The sequence below is a fragment of the Hippoglossus stenolepis genome, chromosome 24 (assembly GCF_022539355.2).
Source record: "Hippoglossus stenolepis isolate QCI-W04-F060 chromosome 24, HSTE1.2, whole genome shotgun sequence".
Taxonomy (NCBI): domain Eukaryota; kingdom Metazoa; phylum Chordata; class Actinopteri; order Pleuronectiformes; family Pleuronectidae; genus Hippoglossus; species Hippoglossus stenolepis.
Window position 1 is genome coordinate 5,823,665 of NC_061506.1, and position 14,221 is coordinate 5,837,885.

The 14,221-nt window shown below is 44.9% G+C and overlaps 1 protein-coding gene across 29 annotated transcripts in view; it reads left to right on the forward strand.

Moving 5' to 3' along the window:
* mbnl2 (muscleblind-like splicing regulator 2) overlaps nucleotides 1-14,221 on the forward strand; it is a 50,665-nt gene that overhangs the window by 23,637 nt on the left and 12,807 nt on the right. For 13 of the 29 annotated variants that reach the window (XM_035150042.2, XM_035150037.2, XM_035150036.2 and 10 more), the window contains 5 exons: nucleotides 9,232-9,396; nucleotides 9,612-9,683; nucleotides 10,330-10,533; nucleotides 12,138-12,398; nucleotides 13,711-13,746. In XM_035150042.2, coding sequence (XP_035005933.1) covers nucleotides 9,232-9,396; nucleotides 9,612-9,683; nucleotides 10,330-10,533; nucleotides 12,138-12,398; nucleotides 13,711-13,746 — 738 coding nt within the window. The remainder of the gene's footprint in view (nucleotides 1-9,231; nucleotides 9,397-9,611; nucleotides 9,684-10,329; nucleotides 10,534-12,137; nucleotides 12,399-13,710; nucleotides 13,747-14,221) is intronic. The other 16 variants (XM_035150059.2, XM_035150062.2, XM_035150065.2 and 13 more) reach the window with 4 other exon arrangements.

The following is a 14,221-nucleotide window of genomic DNA, read 5'->3' on the forward strand; positions in this document are numbered from 1 at the left end:
TGATTCCTGTTCTCCATTACCAGCCCAAATGTAAGCAAAAAGCCTGAGGCTATCATTTCAAAATGGATTTTGTGTTTCCCGGTGTCCTGGAGCCTTGCTCCTTCAAACAGATCCATTAGTCCAAACGGATCCATTAGAGCCCAAAAACAAAACAGGATCCGTAAGAGGGAGCACTCTCTGTGTTTGAGGATGAAGGGAAGCCCTGTCCATGTGCATCCATTGCGTTGGTATTCTACCGGGTGCTGGGATCACTGGGTCTGCTTTTTCTTTGAGCACCGGAGTGCCTGTCCACTCGGCGTCTTATACCCGGGGGCTCTCACCGAAGTGGTCTCCGTATGACCTGTTATAGCCTGACCCATAACCAGCTGTCAGCTCCCCTTTCCCCGTTTAGTCCGGCTCTATCGGAGTAAGCTGAGAAAGTACAGAAGGAAATGACTGACATTATGAAAACAAGACCAATTCTTTTTAAATAGTGTCCTTTGATATAAAGTGCAGCAAATATGGGATTAAAATGTGGAGGTAGGTTCCTGGTACTGATGATTATGGATACATGGATACAGGCCAAGAAACACAGGACACCCAGGTAAAGGATGGAACATATTTCTCAAAAACAGAAATTCACCTCCCATTAATGGCAGGATGTAAAAGGTCACACACTGCAAAGACAAGGCAGTTTGGGAGATATGAGGGAAAGATAAGAGGAACAAGTGCGCGCCTGTCCACCCCTCTCTCCCTCCCTCCCTCCTTCCCTTCCTCCGTCTTTGCCGGTCAGCGGGGATACAACAGGTTCTTCGGTTATGCTCTAAGGGGATTACACATATCACAGGCTTCATGTCAGGGAAATTAGTGTCAGTTTCTCAAAGCGGCCCTCCTCCTCTCAAGCTGGGAAGGACAATCGGATAAACGAGGGGAGGAAGACTTTACTATAGTTTCACTGCACGGTACGGCCATCCAAATACCACATGCTGTGGGAGATTCCAAATTTGAGCGCTCCAGACCTGCCTCTGTGGGTGTTTTACTGTGTTTATGCTGCAATTTCCACTAGAATTAGCTTGATTTGCCTGGAGATTAAGACCTGAATCCCATTTCTCTAGCCACTTCACCGTGTCATGATCTTTCTCCCTGATTGGTATTTCCGGATTGCAGTCTGCCAATACCGCCTGACACACTGTCACCGATCACGTCACCGAGCGCTACTCCAGCATTAAGAAGACATCACCGGGGCTCAGTTACGCAAGAGCCCACCGAGCTTTTCTGTGCAGCTGAAGAAAACGGGGCTTAATGGACAAACACATGCACACGCACATCGCAGATTCCCTTGATTCGGCGCTACATAATTCAGCAATATTGTTTGTTGGGTTGAAGTGTTGACATGGGGAGAGGAAAGCAGTGACTCGTTCTGAGTGTATCCATCTTCGACAGGGGAGCATGGCGGCAATAGCTTCCCCATTAAAGGAGATTGGAACCACAGGGGTATAATTTGAAGGCGGGTTTCCAGTAGCCTTTACGAGAACATTTACAGCTCCTCCGTCAACTGCAGCCTATAGGCAGCCCCGCTCTGTCTCCAGCGGGTCTGAGGATAGAGCAGCCATTGAGGGCAAAATGCAAATGTTACAGTGGTGAACGGAGGGGCCCACAACTGAAGCGCTATTCTGCCGGTGGGGGTGGAAGACTGGCTCTCTTGTGTCTGTGCCACCCACGGACACACAACAGTCATCGCTCTGACCATTCAGCCCGGCTGGTGAAGGAGGTGGGGTGGGGGGGTCGAGGGTTTCTGCCACTGTCGAGGCTGGCAGGGTAAATCCTGGGCAGGGGATGCTAATGCTAGTTATACACGGGCCATTCGGGACTGTGTTCGCCGTGAATTTATTTAATTTAATGGAGGATGGGGCTAATTATGTCTCTAGGACTCAGGGCCATTAGGGGCTGTATTACGTCAGCCAAGGAGGTTATGTTTTCACCCCTGTCTGTTTTTTGGCTCTGACTTTTGGGCCTAGGCGGAGGTATGTGCTCCACTGGGTGCACTTCTAGTTTAATAATCACTCTTTTTTTTGTGTATTGACTCTCTCGCTGTAATTGCACCGGTAATTGGTAATCAGGTTCTCACGGGCCACTGCTGACTCACAAGTTAGTCAGATGTTCCATGTACGTCTGTGTATGAACATATTTATTCTTATAATGACTTCCAGAAAACCCAGGCATGCCGAGCAGCCACTGTCAACATTATTAGACAAGAACAGAGTTACAACAAAGAAGTGGGTCACTGTGAGTTCAATATGCACACAGTCAAAGGATGTATACCCTCAAGTGTTTTTCTGTCGTAGCCCTGCTCCCTGTCCATGTGAGTGTTGCGGTTCGAGAAACGCCGCATCCTCAACAGCAACCTGTCACTGTGTCTTGGGTGTGTGTGTGTGTGTGTGTGTGTGTGTGTGTGTGTGTGTGTGTGTGTGTGTGTGTGTGTGTGTGTGTGTTCTCATGTCCCCGGGTTCACTGTGGCAAATGTTTTCCTTGTTTTGTCTCTTGCCTTTTTACTTAAGTTTTGCCAACTGAACACTGTGTGCCTGTGTCTGATTCGGAGCGTGATCAGTGGAACGCTGGGAAAAATAAATTTCCCTTCCTTTTGTTTCCATGCATGACAAACTGTGTAACCGATGAGTGCAAATGCTTCTCCTATGATGGTCTCATGAATCTATTGTCTCTTATCTGTTTATATAATGCTCTATTTTCAATAATTGTCCTTTGTCTTTTTTGAAATGCTTTATTTCTTCTGCCATCTTGTCGAGGTCTCCCTAGAATAAGAGATTTTAAAATACACTTCAAGGTTTATAAATATATAAATGAAACAGTTAAGGTGAATATTTTTTAGATTAAACTGTAGATACATTATGTTAATCTACAGTATAATATAAGAAATCTACAGATTAATATAGTCTATATTAACTGGACTAAAGTAGGATTTGTAATTGAGAGCGTACATCTTTTACACTAAAATAAAATTAAAAAAAATATGTATCCGCTAAAATAAGGTGATTGACTATTTTCTCATTGCCACAAGAGGATTTGGTCTTTCTCGTTTCCCCCCCGTTGACTCAAGTTCGACGTCACAAATGCGTCAAAAACCTCAATGCGCAAACATGGAAATTCAACTGTCTTTAACAGGTTTTTGGACGAGTGGAAAGGGGGCAATATACAGGCGTGTGACTAAACTACTGCAGAAGATCGGTTCCCTGGTTAGAAATAGAGCCAGTTTCCTTCTGTAGCGGAATTATTGAAGCAGTATTCCTGTCACTTTTAGATTATGGTGATTTGTTTTACACGCTTGCAGCTTCCTTCCATCCTCAAACCTCTGGACTCAGTTTTATTACAGGTGAGGTTTATGGTACCCATCATCACCCTGTGTGAGGAAGTGGGTCACATCTCTCTCTATCAGAGGACTGACAGGCATCGGTACCGGTTTATTCACAAACCCCCGATTGCCAAATTATGATCTTACATATCTCTTGGTTAGATCACATGATTGGCTGATATTCCATGTACCTTAAGTCTGAAATTTGCTTCCACCAGATACATGGTTTAAACTGCAGAACACAGAACAGGATAAATGGATTTCTGCTCCTTGAAATTGTTATATTTATTTTCCCCACTCAGATCTCTATCTCAGAGGGACTCACCTAAATAAATAACGGTTAATAATAATAATACATTCAAGTCACTAAACGGTGAAAAATTGCCAAATTAATGCAATTTTAATGTGATAAACAACCAAAATACATAATGATCAAATAACTAAAATGATTTATCGATTTTGAGAATATTTGTTCATCATTTTCTTTTCATCAGTTATTATTAATGTTCACATATCACCAGTGTCAAATATCAGTTTTGGACAATATCAAGGAATCAAAATAAAAGCTCCAGGACAGTGTAAGAAAAAGGAAAACACTCTAACAATGGCACAGAAAAAATGAAGAGGATTCTCCCTCATAAAAGATTTCTAGACGTAATCAATGGACCCGTATTACAAGAACTAAAAACAATTAAAGCAATCTTAGAGAGTGAGAGTTTAATCCTAATCTGTTTATAAAAGGATCTGCCTTCATCCCCTCCAACCCTAATGTGAAACACATTTTTATAGACATTACTGCCGTATGGAAACTTGGCAAACAATGAGTAGGTTCCCGTTGGCGATGGCTGTGTGGATATGACGAAGGTGCCAGCAGTAATGTCTCATTTTATAATCTCTTGGTCAGAGGATATGTGTCAAGTGAAAACAACTGATAATTTATGTTTGATCTCCTCTCCGCTGTTGTCCGTTTTTCAAGGAGATAATTATCCAGTTATTAGCAGTATCCCGACGTGCGTATCACAGCATGTCGTACACACAAGTGCAAAACAGCAACGTACAACGAGAGGCTGCCGTGTGAGCGACGCAGCTGAAAGGTATAATTTCACCGTGTAGCTATGGCTACACACCGGTGGCTGGAGCGTGAATCACTGACGTGCCTTGGTGCTTTCAAGGATCCTTTTCATAGACGGTGCTGCTCCGAGGCAATGCCCGCAATGAATGGATTTGTGCGCCGCTCCAAGTGGGTGGCTTGAACAGAGGGCACGGTGCACTCACTCTGTGCGTCTGTGTCTGCAGTGCTGACAACACTGTGCCATCATGTGGTTCCTCAGGCACACATGTTGCTTTTCAACGCCGTCACTGTCGCGTCGGCGGTCCACTTCACTGCTTCAGCCATGAGTCATAAGCACTCCTCTCTTTTTTTTCCTCCAATTTATGTGATGCTGTGTCGCCTCTCCCTCCAAAGATTACCTCATTTTATGTGCTCCGAATCCACAAGTGTGGCAGGGACACGTTGTCTCAAACCGCAGCCTGGACCCTCTATTGATGATCATTGGTATTAATCGCACGCTCCAAAGTAAACTGTAATCACGTAGTTCTTGCAGATTTATTCAAGATAGAATTACTTGTAACTGCTGTGCACGGTACCAAGAAATTAACACTTCCCTGACTTCCATGAATGCCTCATTATTTGCGTGTGTGAGGTTGTATTTTTTATCACCATTGTTACTTGATGACAGCCTGGAACGTCTTCTTCAGGAGAGGATTATCCCAGAATAAAGCTGTGGACTACCTGACCTCGTATCTTGAGCCTGAAGGAAAGCTGAAATTCTTCCAAATGAACGGATCACCTGTTTTGTGTGGAGATCAGCCATTTAAACGTGCTTTAGCCATATTTATAGAAAATCTATATCCTCTCTACTATTTGTCGGAGACTTCCTGGAGTCTGAGATAGTAACAGACACTGTGAAAGTTTATGGTTAAAATGTAAAATATCAAGTCTCAATTACATTTCTTTGTCACAAGGGTTCGATAACGACGTCGTAGGAATCATTGCCAAATTTTTTTAATATATAAAACGCCCAATATAGGTATCGGAAATTTATAATGGCATCAGCATCGGTTGGACTCAGCTCTTCCTGTGGGACTTCAGCATCAGCAAACATAGAGTAACATGTTATAATGAAAAAACAGGGTGGAGCACGTTTTCTTCTTTTTCCTCAGTCCACACATATATGACATATAAGACCTTTGGAGGAAATTAAGTTTGCACCAAAATGATTAATGTTTTAATAATTGATTTATTTCCCACTGTTTTTAAATCGCGGTCGCATTTCCATTAGAGCCGTGACAGCTCCAGCAGCCACGTCATTTATGTGCTTCTTCCAGCTTCTGAACCAGACAAAAAGAGGGAAGATTGAAGACAAATCAAACCTGATTTATGTGACCACCAGGCACAATGCCCTGATAGATCATGACTACATCAGGAAGAAAAGGCCTCTCAAACAAAGTCTGACAGGATGAAAGAGGAAGTTTTTTTTTTTTACAAGACCAAGGCCTGCGCTTTTCAAACACTGCATTTCAAAACACTCTCCCAAGTCGCTTCACCACCATTTACCTCATCACTTTAAATGGGGAGTAATGATGAGCAATTGCGAAAAGCACGTGTCACTCACAGACGGACGGATGAGCCGAATACGCAGCGAGACGGGGTGTAATGGCTTCACTTAAAGTCTTAAAGTGAAAGCGGCGATGGGTTGTGCCGTCGTCTATATTTGTGACCGTCTGTGTTTGTGATCTTCGCGCTGGTGACGCTCGCCGCTGCCCCGCTGACTCCCTCTGGGATGCCGTCCAGGTCACAGCTTCAGCACCAGCTCCCTCTTTCTCTCTCTCACACACACACACACACACACATAGAATCACACCCTCCCACACAGTTTCTCCTACACACACAGCTACACCTGCCCACGCAATCTCTCTCTCTCTCTCATGTACACACACACACACACGCACACACACACGCACACACACACGCACAAACCCACCTTTTGTCAGCGCATGAAGCTCTAATTAGTTTTGTCACCTCTGAGGTTTTTCAGTTGTGGGTTTCTGTGCTAACGTTATTACTCCGCTCTGGACAGGGCTTAGCAGATCTGTTTGTGTGCAGCAGTGTGTATATCTGCGGGCATGTATGCTTGCGCCGGGGGTGCGTGGGCGACGCTCTGTGCGATCGGTGCGATTTAGTATGCATATGTGTGGGCAGGTGTGATTTTGTGCATGTGAACTGTGAAGGGGAGGGGGAAGGGGGGGATTGGCTTACTGCAGCGTTAACACAAGGGTGTGGAGGTCAGCGCTGTCTGACTCGTGACTCTCATCATTACGGAGCCGCCCCGGGGTCTCTGTGAATGTCAAGCCCCGTTATCTGATACCGGTGTTGCCAGCGTTTTGTGTCTCACAAGACAAACGCCCCTAACTCCTGCAATATCTTTTGTGTGTTTATTAACAACAATTGCAAAGAGGCTCATGTAGCGTCTGTAGAATTATAATCCTTCGTGGCAGCTTTAAATCAGTTACCAGTGGTGAGTGTGGAGTGTCTTTAATATCTGTCAGGGAGAAAAGGATTGCAAGGTATTATTAGTTTTTCATTTGATGAGTCTTGAAGATTATTGGTTATTTTCACTGGCAGCCGGCCTTGTACCTTGAGCTGCGCTTGATTAAAAAAACCTTCTACTCCGTTTGCCTGCACGTCCAATATGGAGTCGAACAGGTTAAGTAGCTGCTTCAAATCCATATCGTGCTTGTAATCATTTGCATCGTGACCCCATGGGATGTGTTCCAGTTCTGTGCAATACTAAGAATAGTGTGAGAATAGGGATAAGGTATTATCTTATAGATTCTTATGCGACAGACTCCGTGGCCAGAGGCAGGATGTTCTTCGAACGCGATATCTCAGGAACGACTGGGGGGGGAGAGATTTCATTACAACTGGTGCAAAAATGCATATTTGAATTTGGTGCTGAGAGGTCACAAGAACACTGTGACCTCCTCAAAAAACTTTTTCTTGGCCCTACCTCAAGAACTCATATGTAACTTTTGAGAAAATACATTTACCTCACCTGCATTTTTTAATGAATTTCTGGACTCTTTCACTACCCCACAAACTCCAGATTATTTCACTTTGTATAAAACAAAGAAATGCATCACAAAAAACGGAATAAAATGGGATAGAATTAAATTGAATTAAATACTATAATAGGTAGGAAATGCAGTTACTTTGCACAATACCATGACCCTGAGCTGACACACCCAAATTGAATCAGTTGTTATTAATGTTGATTAATGACACCAATCATTTCTCATGTCGTACCAGCCTCTCCTGGACTGGTATAACAGGAAACAAACGTAGGGCTACTTTTAAGTTCATCAGGAAGCAAAGTGCAGCAAGTCATCTGACTGCTCCCTCACTAATAACTCTCTTAATCTTTATATTGATCGATGTCTCCTCCAGCTCTATTTGAGCCTGGCGTCTCTTGTTTCATTGTCAGTTTTTTCCAAACCCTGCACCATCCAGCTGGAATTCCATATCCTGTCAAATATAATTCAGTTGACTGCTCCAGTTTATGAGGCACAATCTGCGTCCAGACGTGCACGGAAGTCCAGGCATTTTCCTGAAATTTTGTGATCTCTGCCGCAAAATGTATACGTCATGTCCTGCCTCGTGCTCGACCCAGGTGCCACCCCTCGCCTAAATGCCCCAGACATTTACTCTGACCATTTCCAGCTGCCTTCTTCTTCTGTGAAAGACAAACTCTAAAAGACATCCGGATCCAATTTGTCTGAGAAAAAAATGTCTGAAAACGGCTGTGGAGAGGTCATGTTTCCCTATTTCCTCGTACGACTCTGCTAATCAGGCCACTGTGCTGTAGGTCTTCAGTGTCACAAGGGGTGGTGGGGGGGGGGTTAAGGGGAGTCTGACTGATTCTAATTTGGCTTCACTTCCCTTTCACATTCATAAAGACGCGCCGTGTGTCCTCTCCTTCTGTCTTCTCGGCCTTTTCTCCTCATCTCCCCTTTCCCCTCTGCACTAATTCGTATCACTCCACACTGCCCACACCTTTTCCACCGCTCTTCTCCTCGCCTCCATTCTCCTACTATTGTATTCTTTGTCGCTCCCTCCTGAGCTCTCCTCTCTCCTCTCTCCTCCACCCACCATCCTCACAGCTCGCTCTGCAGCCAGGATCCATCCTGCATCATTGTGTTTGTCATTATGAGCCTCTGTAATTGCCTCCATCCGCCAGGGTCTTAGTAAATCTCCCCCCCACCAAACCTGCATTTGCATCTCCACTGAGAATACGCAGATTAAGCCATGATGGTTGTGCCCTAGCTTTTGTCTACTATTACCCTCCTCCTTTCCACGTGTGTGTGTGTGCCTTGTCAGTGTGTCCGCGGTGCAGCCAGGACCAAAGCAAGTCAGAGACTGATAACGATCTTTCATAACAATGTTTCCACTCATGCCGAGAGCTACCTGCTTCCCCCACGACAGGCACGAGTGTTCCTCAATGCACAGCTCTCATCATTTTATACGTTTCACACTCTCCAAGCATGAATATGTATGCTGCCTTCAAGCACTCGATGTTTTGGAGTCTGTGATAAAATCAATGCCCACGTATCTGCCACGTCCTCGGGCAGACACGCAACCTGTTCACAGTTCAGGTTTATTATGAGAAGATGGCCCCTCGTCAGTTCACTGTGTTGAACAGAGGCTTCAGCTTTTCAGAGAAGACTGTTAATGACCTCTCTCTCTCTCTCTCTCTCTCTCTCTCTCTCTCTCTCTCTCTCTCTCTCTCTCTCTCTCTCTCTCTCTCCCCCTCCTGTTGCTCGCTCAGGGCCGCTGCACGCGAGAGAACTGCAAATACCTCCACCCGCCCGCTCACCTGAAGACCCAGCTGGAGATCAACGGGCGCAACAACCTGATCCAGCAGAAGACGGCGGCTGCCATGTTGGCTCAGCAGATGCAGTTCATGATCCCCGGCACCACCATGCATCCTGTGGTTAGTCAAGGCCCTCGCTGCCTTGGGAATTGTGACAGCGTGACTCACTGTGAAGATAGTAGTGTTGTTTTGCTTAACCGTAAAAAAAATTCATATTCGTTTGTTGTAAAATACATTTGCATATCAAGCTGAAACGGCTCAAGTGAATTCAATATTTTGTATTAACTGTATTTTCATTTGTATTCTGACTTTTTAAATTTCGTTTCAACCACCAGGGGGTTGATCAAGATGCTTTGGCGTCACTTTTGAGGAGCAGTCATGTCGACCATCTTTATTTACAGTCAATGGTACAAGCAGATTCACTGAGAAACTATGACAAATCTTCTACACTACATCAAAACAGCCTTGTGTTATCCCTCCTCTCCAATTGGCCTGCACTCAAAATTTGAGGAAGATCATGAGTTTGTGGTCGGGATGCCCTTGAGCAAACCACGATAAATTCACACCTGCTCTCTGGGGGTTAACTCAAGAGTCAGCGGTAGATGGTGGTTGCACTGGGCGGATGCCAGGTGTGAAAGTGTTTCACTGCATCAACGCAAGTCTGGGCGTAGCTGAAAAAGAACATGCACGCTCAGCAAAAACCTTCCCAGGATACATAGAGGTTAAAAAAAACACCTCTTCTCTTGTTTCTACCCTGAATTCTCTCTCTCTCTCTCTCCACTTTTTTCTCATTCTACCTGTCACACTCTCTCCCTCTCATGTTTCTCGCCACTCCGCAAAGCTTGCACCATCGTTTCTTTCAAGTCTCTAGTGTCTTCTTCTTCTAACTTCTCTCCCTCCACTTCCTGTCTTTCACCCTCCACTTCCTACTCCTCCTCCCTACATCCATCATTTTCTACCACTTCAGTAATTTCTGTATTGATGATTTTTGAAAGAAATCTCCAATGTTTTTAAGAACAGTCGTGATAGTGTTTGTCCTTTCTCTGTCCACAGCAGTCGTTTCCCGTCAGCCAGGGCCTGGGCTCCAGCGCGGGTTTGAGCTACGCACCCTACCTGACTCCCATGTCCCACAGCATGGGCCTGGTGCCCACAGACATCCTGCCCAACTCCCCAGTCATCGTCCCCGGCAGCCCGCCCATCTCCGTGACCGGCGGCTCCTCCTCCAACCAGAAACTGCTGCGTACCGACAAGCTGGAGGTGACCAACCTAAGGGTCAGGGGTTAGGGGTCTCTTTGACAAGTGACAACTTAAAACCCAATTTAAAAGGTTCAGTCGCGTTGAGTTTGACAGAAGAACTGAAGTAAAAGATGTGTACGTGTAACCAGCGTAACATTGTCTCTGATCTCCACTGTCCTTTCCTCTGTTGTGTGTTATGTTTCTCACTTCTGATGCATTGGTGACGCTGATCATGACTCACTGGGAGAAAAAAACAACAGAGAGGCAAACTCTTCATTTTTTGATCCACGTTTTGTATGTAGTATTTACTGTGCACCCAACCTAAACCTTTTTACTTTCAGAGTGAAAGTACTTGTTATATAATATATAATATATAATATAGCCTTCGACAAGTACAAGGATAAATGTTTTTCGTAGCTTTTTGTTTCACAAGCAAGTAATTAAAGACGCGTTCATTTTGAATTTTCTTTGGAACAAGCCCCAATAAGCAAATTCAGGCTTGAAAAACCTGAATGTCTCACATCCTGCTACTTATTGTGTCACAATTTCTCAAGGAGGGGCAGTTATTTCCTAACTGCAGGATTTTATTTGTGCCTCTTCATTTTTGTTCTCGGAGAGGAGAAGAAATGACCTGATAGTCGTTACTTTGCATTATCACGTGATTATTTTATCCCTCACAGAAATAATTAAGGGCTGTATCAGAAATGTGAAGCCAAATATCAATAGTGTGTGTTTACAGTGATTTCGACCATCTCCATCCTCCCTCTGGCAAACTGTTCTGAATGGGAGCCGCTCGGTGATTGTTAAAGTGCACATGGAGGCGTTTATTTTTTTTTGTTTCTCCTCCACTTCATTTATAAAGATAAACAATAATCTTCCTAAGACCTGGAGGTGATGTGTGTGGGTGTGTCTGTATGTGTTTTTCTCTGGGAGTGCTATCACTTAGCAACTGAGTGAAGTTGGCTCTAATGAAACAGTATCCCTCTGAGACACGCAGGCACTCCCACACAGAGCGTGTCTGTGTGTGTCTGTGTGTGTTTGTGCGTGTGTGTCAGTCCCAAAGTGCAAGTCTAAAGCAGATCCCCCTGTGATTTGTTCAGGCCTGTGAACAGTTGAACAGACTGGTTCCGTGTTTCCACTATGGTTTTACACTCGTTACAGTTTTGTTACACAGTGTTAAAGATATTTTATATAACAATTATTCATTAAAATCCCCACTTTTATTCAAGGTAACTGCAAAGGCAGTGTAAAGTGAAACCTTTGAACCTCCCTCCTTCTATGCTGTGGATCTGTTTCTTAATTATAGTCTTATCATGATAATCCACTAACATGAACAGCAGCATGGAAATAAATTCGATTTTTTTAAATAATATTATATAATTTTGCTGCTCGTTGTTTCCTGACCTGTTGAAAGCTCAAGCATTCACAGTTTTTATGTTTCTCTGTATGTTCTTTGTTTCCTCTTTGTGTGTGTGTGTGTGTGTGTGTGTGTGTGTGTGTGTGTGTGTGTGTGTGTGTGTGTGTGTGTGTGTGTGTGTGTGTGTGTGTGTGTGTGTGTGTGTGTGTGTGTGTGTGTGTGTGTGTGTGTGTGTGTGTATTCGTCCCTCCGACTCTCCCGCTCCCAGGTGTGCCGCGAGTTCCAGAGGGGCAACTGCGCCCGTGGCGAGACCGACTGCCGCTTCGCTCACCCGAGCGACAGCCCCATGATTGACACCAGTGACAACACGGTCACCGTCTGCATGGACTACATCAAGAGCCGCTGCTCTCGCGAGAAGTGCAAGTACTTCCACCCCCCGGCCCACCTGCAGGCCAAGATAAAGGCCGCCCAACACCAGGCCAACCAGACGGCTGTGGCCGCGCAAGCCGCAGCCACAGCTGCAGCCATGGTGAGAGCACAGCACACACAGCCTACCCAATGTACTCAGTGCGTACACAGATGTAGAGAAGGAAAAACACACACTTATCCTTGTTGTAAGCAAGTCAATCTCACAAAGGTTTCTGCTTTAATACATATAGAGCAAGAGCTTCTAAGGTCTGAATGGGACAATAGGGCCATTTTATATCACCTATACAATTTACCTTGAACCTGCCAGTAAGAGCTTAGCCTTTTGTTATCGTGGGAGGCTTTTATAGAGCGTCAAATAAATGTTACTCTTGGAGGTTTTACTGAAGTGCAGAAGCAGGCAAACACTACATGTCTCAGTATTTTTCACACTTTGAATAAAATGCATATTAGCGCAGGGGTTCTGCTACAAAGCTGCTGTACCTAGATGGATCTACGTGACTTTACACAAAGCACAGATTGTTTTAACAGGAGATCAGAGATTGTTGTATGTGCAGGAATACATACTGTAACAGTTAGCTGAAGAAACACCCAGTTAAAATTCACTAATACACATTACATTATGCCAAACCATCTTGGGATCCACAAAATGTAAAAACAGGCTGTTCACGATGACACCCACAGTAACATAAAATGTGGAGCACTGCTTTATTACTGTTAAAAAACATACCCATCCCCGCTGGTTTATTCGAGTGCACTCCAGTGTTCAATCCACTAACAATAGTCATCCCAAAGTGAGGCCTTTGTCCACAGTAAACAGGGTTTTAGTGAGACCCTAAACGCATCAGGATAATGCTGTAAGAACAATCTGTTATTATCTCACCGCAGTACGCTTTTTCTATTTTCAAATGCCCTTGGTTCATACAGAGACAATGTGCTGGCTCACCCCCTCAACCATGCCACCTCCCCCCCACCCCCCTGCTCTCAATGATAAATGCGGCTCTCTGCAGATCAGTGCAAATTGAATCAGGGATGGATGAGGATGTAGCATCACGGGCGAGGAGTGGGGGGAGGAGGAGATGTTACCCTCCTCTGCCTTTTAGTCGGAGAAAAAAAAAAAAATCCCCAATAGGCAGAGGGAGAGACAGACTGGGATAGACAGACAGACGGAGATGTGCAGGCCGACAGGTGGCGGGAAGTGTTTGGCAGTGGGTCTCGTCTGCGCCCCGCCCTCCCTCAGGCTTCTTTTCCCCGATTGGGTCCTCTGGCTGCTGCTGCACTCGCACACCTTGTACTGCGCCAGTGGCTCACTCGTTTCCTCCATGGCATTGGGCATGCTTTTTTTACGCGTTGCACATAACGCTCTCATTGGCTGGCTCCATCGCTGCTTGCTCTCCCTGTCTTTTCTCCATAAGCCCTCAGTGTGGATGATGAGGTGGCCTCCAGTGCAGGTTAGTTTCGTTTGTGCACAACACTTATAAATGAGAAAGGTGTACCTCCGCCAAAGCCCCACTGTCCCCTTAAAGCTGGAGCACATTGAATACACTCATAGATATCAGTCCTCCAAATAGGCCTGATTAATTTTCATAAAGATTATTGAATGATTCACTTGGAAATCCGTGAAAAATCTCGCAATCTTTAAGGTTAAAGAAAGTGTAGAAAGAAAATCCTCGATCCATCCCCTGATTCAGATCCACAGATCCAATTAGTTCTTCCGTGACCCAAACCGCATCCTTCCACCAAGTTTCGTGATAATCCGTTCTTTAGTTTTTGCTTAATCCTGCTAACTAACAAACAAACTAACAAGAAAGGCATTCAGAGAGCAGCGCATACCTCCACCAAGGCCCACCAGTCCCCGTATGAACCACATTTAAATTCACTGGAATTGCGCAAATCAGTCCCCTAAACATGCCAGATTTCTCTCAT